The sequence below is a fragment of the Camelus ferus genome, chromosome 5, assembly GCF_009834535.1.
Source record: "Camelus ferus isolate YT-003-E chromosome 5, BCGSAC_Cfer_1.0, whole genome shotgun sequence".
Lineage (NCBI taxonomy): Eukaryota > Metazoa > Chordata > Mammalia > Artiodactyla > Camelidae > Camelus > Camelus ferus.
Genome location: NC_045700.1, coordinates 90,158,256 through 90,167,541, shown reverse-complemented (window position 1 = coordinate 90,167,541; position 9,286 = coordinate 90,158,256). Strand labels below are relative to the sequence as shown.

Below are 9,286 nucleotides of genomic sequence, written 5' to 3'. Positions count from 1 at the left end.
ACATGAACATTTCTTAGATACAACACTAAAAGTGTGATTCATAAAAGAAACAAAATCAATTATTTGGACTTGAACAAACTTAAGAACGTCTGCTCTTCCAAAGACATTTGGGAAAGAATGATGACAAGTCATCAGCTGGGAGAAACTATTTGCAAAGCACATCCTGGAGGAAGGACTTGTATCTAGAGTCTACAAAGAACTCTCAAATGTAGTCCTTAGAAAACAAATGACCCCATGAAAAAACATCAGCAAAAGACTGAATGGACATCTCGCCAAAGAAGACCATGAAAGATGTTTGACATCACTAGCCATGTGGGAAATGCAAATTAGAATCACAAGGAGAGACCGCCGCACATCTATCAGAATGTCTGAATGACTGAGTCTGACCGTGGCAGGCGTTACTGAGGATGTGGGCAACTGGAACTCTTGTTCGTTGGTGGTGGGAATGTAAACTGGACTTTGGAAAGTAAACTTTTCAAGTAAACTTTGGAAAATGGTTGGACAGTTTCTTAGTAAGTTAAGTTAAGTTAAGTTACCACACGACCCTGCCTGCCATTGTTTTACTCCTACTCTCAAGTGTTTACCAAACAGATACAAAACTCATATCCATATGAAGACTTGTACATGAATGATCATAGCATCTTTATTTCTAGTAGCTAAATAAACCAATGGTGATATTATACAATGGAATACTATTCAGTAATAAAAAGGACTAAATGATTGATACCTGCCACACCGAGATGAATCTCAAAATAATAATGCTGAGTGAAAGAAGCCAGGTAAGAAAGAATACCTGCTGTGTGATTATATTATGTATGCAAAAGTCTAGAAAATGCAAATGTGTCTTTAATATAGTAAAATCAGTTGCCTAGAGCTGGGGGAGGGGCAGAAGGGAGAAGTCACAAGAGGCTGGAGGAACTTGGGGTTGATGGGTCTGTTCACTCTGTTGCTTGTGGCAGTGGTTTCATAGGTGTTTACACATATCATAATCTTCCACATCGTACACTTCACGCACATAGTTGATTGCATGTCAGTAATACCTCAATAAAACTGTTAAGAAGAAGAACAAGAAGTGATTATGACACAGGTTCCCTGAGGGGGTTTGTGGTTTGTGGGGAGGCAGAGTTGAGATCCCGCCAGAAGCAACTCCAGAGTGAGGGGCCGGGTCTCGAGGGTGTTGGTGGGGAGCCCTGGATTGAGAGTCAGCGCCCTGGTGCTTGTTGGGTTGGACTCCATGCCACTGGCCCTGCCCAGGTGACTCTTGCACATTCAGGTGTGCTGTGTTCCTGCCCCACGGGACACTGGGCAAAAGGCACTGGGTGTCTGCTATGTCAGCAATGGGGGCGGAAAAGGTCTCCCAGGAGCTGATGTCCCAGTAGAGGCCCAAGGAGGACTAGGGATGAGTAGGGAAGGGCAGGCAGGGGCCAAGGCACAAATGGGATGTCATCCAGGGAGACAGAGGCAGGAGCAGCCCAATCCTGTGTTTCCTGGTGGCTCACCTTTCCCTAGGAGCTGGCAGGGCCTTCCTTCCTCGCAGGTGAGAGCCCCCTGAGCCTGGACCAGGGAGATCTGCTCAGCCCCCACATCCCCACCCACTCCCCTGCCTGGCTGCTGGTCTTGCGTCCCTCCCTCCCCCCCCCCCCAGGGCCCAGGGCGGGGTCTCAGGAAGCCAGACTCTGCCCGGAAAGCGGTAAGACAGATGCAGTGTGACACACCAGTCTGGGGACGGTGCCCCTGCATTAGTGGAGACCCCAGCCTGCTTCGGGCACTGTGAGAGGGCATCCTTCAGCCAGGGGTAAGGGACCATATGGCCCTGTCCATGTTGAGATGGGAGACGTGCAAGGAGTTGAAAGGCACCAGTTGAGATGGAGCTGGGGCTGCAGCCTCGCCAACAGAGGCTGGGAACCGACGAGGAGACTCCATGCGTTGAAAGTGCCTGCAGGGAGCTGCCCACCTGTGGGGCCTCCGCCCCTCACCGCCCCGGCTTTAGACAATACTAGGAATGAAGCCGTGAGGCCCGCCTTTGGTGCTGACCTTTCCCGCCCCCTTTCAACTCAGGCTGCTTTGGGAAGGTGAAACCCCACACCCAGTCCTGCTTGACCAAGGAAGCTTCCAGCAGGCCTGGGGGAGCTGGGCTCAGTGCCTCTTTCCCACCCTATCCCCCATGGACAGTTACCCTTCTGACAGCCTTAGGCTTCTGGCAAGAGAGCAAGGCCTTTGGCCTTAAGGCTGAGCTGATCCACTTTCAGAGAAGCCAGAGGGAGGGGGCCAAGGGAGGCCACGTCGTCACGGGACCCTCCGCCCACTTCCGAGTGGCAGCTCTTTTCCCATTCCCCACCCCGCCCTGCCCTCCCCATCAAAATGGGGAGGGGAGACCCTGACAGAACCATTTCTTTGACTGGGAGCCTCCTCCCTGGGATTTGTACCTCGCACTGTCTTGGCCCGATCGTGGACTGCAATTCTGAGTTGGTTTGGTCTTGGTTTGAGGCTGACCGTAGACCCAGGATGCCACCTGCATTCCCGGCGTTTATGGAGCCAGAAGCCCCGGGCAGGAGCGGGGAGAGGAGTGAAGGTCTCCTCTGCTGTCCTCTACCCTCTTGTCCCTGGGTGGAGTCCCCGGTGCCCTTCCTCCTCCTGGAACTGTCATCTGACTGGAGCAGGAGCTGGAAGATTGCTGGGAACCCCTCATAGATGAGAGAGGAGGGGCTGGAAGGAAGTGGGTCAGTGAGGGGGTGGGGTGGGGGCATTTTCAGAGCCACGGGACCCATGATTCTGGAGGGTGGGACCCAGGATCTCTCCTTAACATTAGAAGGGCCAATGCAGGTGTGGGGGAGCCCTGATTATAGATGTTGGAGAACCAGTGAAGGAGAACAGAGAACCCAGGTCTGGGTCTGATGCAATAACAGTAGTGGCCAGCCAACGGAGGCCTGCGTGAGGGCAGAGGGGCTGAGCCGGGAGCCCGGGCTGGGAGGTCTGCCCCGGGGTGCAGAGGGGACAAGGCCAGAGCTGCTCCAGATGGGAGGGCACAAAAGGCAATGAAGGCATGTCTGTGCCTGCCTGACCCACCCTAGGGAGCAGTCACTGCCCTTTACTCTCTGGAAGCAAACTATTTTGTTAGCCACCCTGCCTTGCAGGGAAAAGATGGTGGTGTATTTTCTCTCTGGGCCAGAGTTTCTGAGAAGATGTATTTAACTGCAACTAGGATGTTGGACTTTTTGGTCCAGTTTGTATGGGCTGCTGCTGCTCCTGCCTTATGGTGACCTCAGAATCCTCGCGGGAACCTTGACACTCAGGACCAAGGTAGTGGAGGGAGTCTAGTCCCCGGGCGGATGGTGAACTTGGAGTTGCAGCATCACTGTCAGTCCCACCTTTACTCTGGCTGCTGATTCTCCACACCTGGCCTCATGGTCACCTTTCCTGTCCCTTCCTAGTCCTGCATGACACATGTCACAGAAGGGACCCTCACTGTTTTGAGGAAACAGTGCAGGTGGAAAGTTGCTCTCTCAGGAATGAGGAGTGAGTGGTCTGGAACTTTATTACTGGGGTGTTTGCTGCTAAAGGATCACAAGGGACCCAGCAAAACGAGCTTTCCCTGAAAGGACCGGAGGCCAAGGGGCAGAACCACAGCATCGACCACACTTCCTGCAGGCTGGGGCGAGAAGCCTGGGTGTGGGAGGGAGGGCAGCTGCAAATGAAAAAATTCAGAACCCAGGTTAGCGATGCTTTTCTGCAGCCTCGAAGTGCAGGTGAAGGTGGGTTTTGAAGGCAGACTGGGAGCAATGTGGTGGGCAGGTCTGAGCGGGTGGGTCACTGTTTTAATTTTAAATCTTATGGTTGCCAGTAAGTGACACACCCAACCTGAAGAATCATTAAAAAAAGAAAGAAAGAAGAAAGAAAGGTAGGGATTTATGGGTGATTTATCGACCTAGATAAGCAGAAAATGTCTGGGTGCTGCTGGAAACAGCTGATACCAGGACTCTGCCCAGGGATGGAGCTCTGCCTCCTCCTCAGTGGTGCCTCATTTTTCCTCCTGCAGGTGGGGGCATGGCCACCAGCAGCCAGCCTCTCAGCCTCGCCATCCAGAAGGAAAGGGGTCCTCAGGTCTGACTGGCTTGGCTCAAGTCCACCTCCCACCTTGCAAGACCTCAAGGGGGCAGGGTCAAGGCAGAGGTTTCCTTTTGGACTCTGCGGCCAGAGGTGGGAGGGGGAAGGGGGGAAGAGCCCCCCACTTGGAGGGAGGTCTGCTCAGGCATCTCATGGTAGCACCCCAATTTCTGATCATCAAGGCATCCCAGGCACAGATGGTGTGGCAGAGCCATGTCAGGACTTGTGTGGTCGCCCTGCACCCCAGCTTTGGCGGGGCCTCTGCCACCTCTAGGTCACGGCTCCCCCTCACCAGCTGCACCCCTGCACCTTTCTGAGCAGTTGATCCTCCCTGAGGTCATTGTGATGAAATGCTACTCCCTACTTTCTTCCCCATTCCTCGAAGCCACCTGAACAGCAGAGGTCCAGTTGCAGGGGTGTGGTCAGGGGAGGGTCTGGCCTGGCCTGGCCTGGCCCCCTTTTCTGTGATGGGGGAATCTGTCTCCTTGGGATTCCAAGGTGGTCCAGTGATAGCCAGGTCCCCATGTCTCTCACTATTTCCCTGAATCCCTCCGGGGGGGGGGTCCCCAAAAGCTCAGAAATCCTTCTCTTTTGCCTGATTTTTGTGCCTGCCGCTCCATACTCTTTGTGGACGGAGGGTCCAGGCCATTGACTCCCTGCCCAGGAGTCCGCACCCAACACTTCCCCAGCCTCTGGGCCCCTCTGCCCAAGGCAACTGGGGCCTTGTCTGTGGAGCTTTGGGCTCAGAAACTGGGTCTCCCTGAAGATGGCTCAGCAGGAAGCTCCCAACACCTGGCTCCAGCCCCTCGAATCCCAGGGCCTGGGACCCAGGAGGCCTCAAGCCCTTCAGTCATGCCACTTCCCAGGTGCGGCCCTTGGGAACTGGCTTTGACCTGGGGATGGCGCTAGTGTCCCTCCTTCTCATGCCCTGGCCACTTTTGCTCCCACTCTTCTTACCTTTGGCTCAGGCACTTTCTCCAGGCTCTGTGCCTGCCTTCTGCCAGTGAAACCAGGTCCCCAGTATGCCCAGACCCTAGCCCTCTGGACCTTTAAGTCCCAGGGACCCCCTGCCTGGCTTCTCCCTCAAAGATGCTGTTGCCTGACTTCAAGCCTGGCCTGGCTGCAGCCTGGGGTCCTGCTGGTGTGAGGCGGGCATCCCACACTAACTTCCCTTTCAGTCCTGCCAGTGCCCCGATCTGGGCGTTTAAGAACCAGAGCCTAAAGTTCTGGGAGGAGGACCCACCACAATGACTGGCAGAAGGAGCAGCGCCACGCCCTTAAGCTCGCGTGGCAGGTGTGTTTCTAGGCAGCACAGAGACAGTGAAAGTGTAAGCAGCAACCAAGAAGGATGGTGCTCAAAGACACCCAGAGTCACTGCGTGTAACCTGCAGTTATCACATGACCTGGGAGAAAGGCTCCAGGCCAGCTCTTGCAGGGTCAAGGCCCGGAGGTGACATGATGCAGCCACCACCTGTCTCCCGCACGTGCCACCCTGTGTGCTGGCCATTCTAGAGGGCACACGCCACCCTGCCCCTTCCAGCTTGCCTGCAGGACCCTGGTCCACCCAACCTTCTGCTTCAGGCTGTACCTCCTCGCCCACGACTTCACAACCAACTCTGCTTCTGGGGGGCTGGGGGAGCCCTGGTTTGTAGTGTTTGTCAGTTTCTGTGGTGTAAATATCCCCTCCATGGCCAATTTCAAGCTACCAAAATGATGTCACTGAACAGACTTGGGGAGCGATGCATAGTAGCGTTACATCCTATCCACACCCCCTTCCCCAGATACAAGAGACGTAAGTAACCTCTAGGATGAAGAGTAAAATTAGGAAGGGAAGAGTTTTGCATATTTATTCCCATTGTTTTTAACACAACTTAATTATTTATTTTTGTAAATAAAGCTTTATTGGAATCGGGGCTGGGATTAGGGTTCTGCAAGCAAAGTAGGGTCATAGAAGTGGAGGGTCAGATGCTGTTTTTATTAAAAAGTTTGATACTTTGTCATGGATTTTTTGCATTAATCTTATTTATTTGTGCTTTTTTTAAGCTCTTCTGATTTGGGCCAAATCCTTCCTAATCTACTGAGTGACCCCTGGTATCTGACTGGATCTCAAACTTCTACCTGCCTCTTATATTCCCACCAAGGGTCATAATTTAAATTGTTGTCATTTACATCTTGCGAATGAAGCAAGTAAGATCAAGTCCTACTCAGGAGAAATTAGGGGGCCAGGTAACCAGAGACCTGAGGTCAGCTTCTAGGGGCAGAAGGACTCTTTCTGAAGGCCCCCCATTTCTCAAAAGTTCCATAGACTTCTCTCCATGGCTTCCCTGGGTGGGTTTCATGGGCAAATCCTAAGAGCTGCACAATTAAATCTCCACGATTAGATGGCCTGTGATTAGCTGCACGATTAGATGACCTGTGAAAACATTTTGGTTTATTTGTGTATTTGGGTTTTCCTCGCTTAGACCATGTTCATAACCAGCTCCCATTAGGCCAGCAGATAGCTGGAATGTTTACAAATTAGTTGTTGGTATTTTACAAAGACGCGTTTGTGCCATCAGTCTTGGGATGTGGAAGTGTGTTGTCTACAAGAGGGCTCTCCTAGGGTGCAGTACAGAGGCCAAGGCCTTATTTACTCTTCCCGGAGAGCCATCCAGACCACACCTGGTGACCTCAGTGTAGTTTGCCCCAGTTGGATACTTCCCGCATCACTAAAAGATGGTCTTTTCTTTTCCCCAAACGGCCAAACATTTACAAAACGGACTTTAGCTCATCTGTAGGCTTGACAGAGAAACAGAAGTCATCGTTGCATCAGGGAGAGAATGGATGGTAACGGGTGAATCTCTCACTCCCTCTGGATTCTGGAGACGGGGCTGCTCCCACGCCAAGGCAGGGTAAGGCTGTGCCCGTCAGCGGCATCTGAGGAATCTGGAGGGAGTGGATTTGCTCAGGAGAATTAGAGAGATTTTTCCATGATGCTTCTCTGCTGTTCATCTACACTCTCTGCCTTTTCACGGTTTCACCATGGAGCGCTTCCATTTCAGGGACTCAGTCTTTGTGTCTCCTGTTTGTCCGTGTCAATAATACTGAGAAAAGTATTTGTGTTTTCTGGCCCACAGAGTCCTAACACGCCCAGCCTTGCACCACTGCCAAGAACTCGCAAGTTTACCCAGGGTCCCAGCCCATGAAGTGTTTATGGTCATCATTGCAGGGGTAACCTGGCCTCTTGCCTGCCCCAGCGTTCTCCTGTTTACCTTCTCCGCCTGCTCTCCTGAGGAGTCAGAAGGCCACTGAAAAACACAATGCTTATCCTTAATTTATGTCAGTGGGACCACAGAGATGTCTCCACTAACGGGCATAGCCAAGGCAAATGGACTTCCTGGGAGACAGCATGTGATTTTATTTATGCCACATACACACACACACACAGGCACACAGGCACACACAAGTACCATCTAAATACTGATAATTTTATTTCAATATTTCTGTTTTAGGACAGGTCAGACCCTGCTACTAGCTTGGGTAACATTGCTGGCTCTGCACGTGAAGTTTCTTCCTCTTTCCTAAGTGGGCGCTGATGTCACCCCTAGCAAAGAGCGAGCATAGGCCTCCTCCTGCAGAGACCAGTCAGTGCCACTGATGCTGTTTGCATCTATGGTCTTAATGGAGGGAGGGAAATGGCATTAAACTGGTCAGCCCTCTGAGCCCTTAAAACACATGTGCAGAAGCACGGGGCTGCTTTGGAACAGCTGTATTCCCAGCCATAGTGGGTAAGGTACCAAATTTTCATCAGAGTTTAAAAGAGGAAAGAAGTACCATGTCTGCTGCTCGGGCAGAGGCTTGAGCATGAGTTTCCCTTATTCGAAGTTCCTTCTGTTTCCTCGTAGTTGGTCTCAGTGAGGAGGACCGGGTTTCCACTGAGGCCGATGTCCTGTCTCTGGCTGAGCTGTCCTGCCCTGGCTTCTCCATGCAAGCTCTGGAGATGGATGGGCTAGCGGGTTTGGCTCTGCTGCTCCCTCAGCTGGGTGCTGGGGGAGGGTAGGCAGGAAGGGCAGTGGCAGGAGCCCGGCTTGCGGGCTGCGGTGGGCCTGCCCCTGGACGCTGGAGAGCCGGCCTCCTCAAGCCACCTGGCGGCTCAGAGATAACTGTCTCTTCCCATCTGTCACCTGCAGCTGCTGGCTGAGAACAGGAAGCTGGCTGGGTCATTGGGCAAGGGGACGGTGACACCGGGGAAGAAGCCGTCCTCACTTCCTGGAAGCGGGGCCGCCTGGAGAAGAAAAGCCAAGCAAGCTGCCAGCACCAGGGCTGACTCGGCACAGAGCCCCCTCTGTCCCACACAAGCCCTCCCTTCAACCAGCTGTGTGCAGACAGAAGGCAGAGAACCTTCCCTGCCCGGGTCACCTCCTCTGTGATCAGGGCCCGACTCTGTGGCCACACTTCCCTCCCAGGAAGCAGGCTGCTCCATGTGGGGACTCAGTGAGCTTCGCTGGCAACAGCTCGTGTGTTTGGGACCTGTGTCTGCTGCTCCCTGCCCCTGGGGCCGTGTGGTGCTCTTGGCCCCTCAGCTCCTGGGTGCTGCTACTGTGACCATTCCTAGCTGGGGCTCCCGGGCCCGGCCTGGTGCAGCCTGGAAGTCAGGCAGGGATAGCGAGGCCTGTCTGCCCCTCTCCAGGCCCGGCTTGGCCTGCATTTGCTGGCGTTTCCTGTGGCCCTGTGTTCGGAAGCAGCCTGACCTGCACTGCGGGTGGGGAGATGGGGTTAGGGCTTTGCTGTGTGTTTCCCAGCAGAGAGGTGCTGAGAGAAGGACCCCGCCCCTTCCCCTAGTTCTGCGCACGCCCTGTGCTGTCCAGACTTGGCCCATTAACCACACTTCCAGCTCAAAGGGTCCCCAGTTGGCCACAGCGCCCAGGGCCCGGTCAGGAAGTGGGGGTGGGGAACGGTCACAGGAGTGCGTATATCCTGAGTGTGACTGATTTTGTCCCGCCTGACATTCTTTTGTTTGGCTTCTCTTTTGTTTTCCATTCTTTTTAGTAAAGCCCTTTAGAAAAGTCCAGGCTCAGTTGGGGAGTGGGGTGGGGGTGGGGTTGGTCAGCTGGCCAGCTGGGAGGGGAGACAGAGAAACGGTCTTTACCATGAGCAAAAGGGCAGGAGGGTGGCCTCAGGGACAGAGTGGGGTCCAAGTCCC

The 9,286-nt window shown here is 53.6% G+C and overlaps 1 protein-coding gene and 1 long non-coding RNA gene across 2 annotated transcripts in view; one reads left to right on the top strand and one right to left on the bottom strand.

The window, feature by feature from the left end:
- Window positions 1–2,833: 2,833 nt before the first annotated feature.
- LOC116663794 lies at window positions 2,834–8,819 on the top strand. Its single transcript, XR_004320132.1, has 3 exons — window positions 2,834–3,300; window positions 6,871–6,995; window positions 8,274–8,819. It is a non-coding gene; the product is annotated as an uncharacterized LOC116663794 (long non-coding RNA).
- Window positions 5,983–9,286, bottom strand: part of ARMC9 (armadillo repeat containing 9) — a 143,598-nt gene continuing 140,294 nt past the window's right edge. The window contains 1 exon segment of the mRNA XM_006183280.3: window positions 5,983–8,368. Coding sequence (XP_006183342.2) covers window positions 8,346–8,368 — 23 coding nt within the window. The 3' untranslated portion in view covers window positions 5,983–8,345.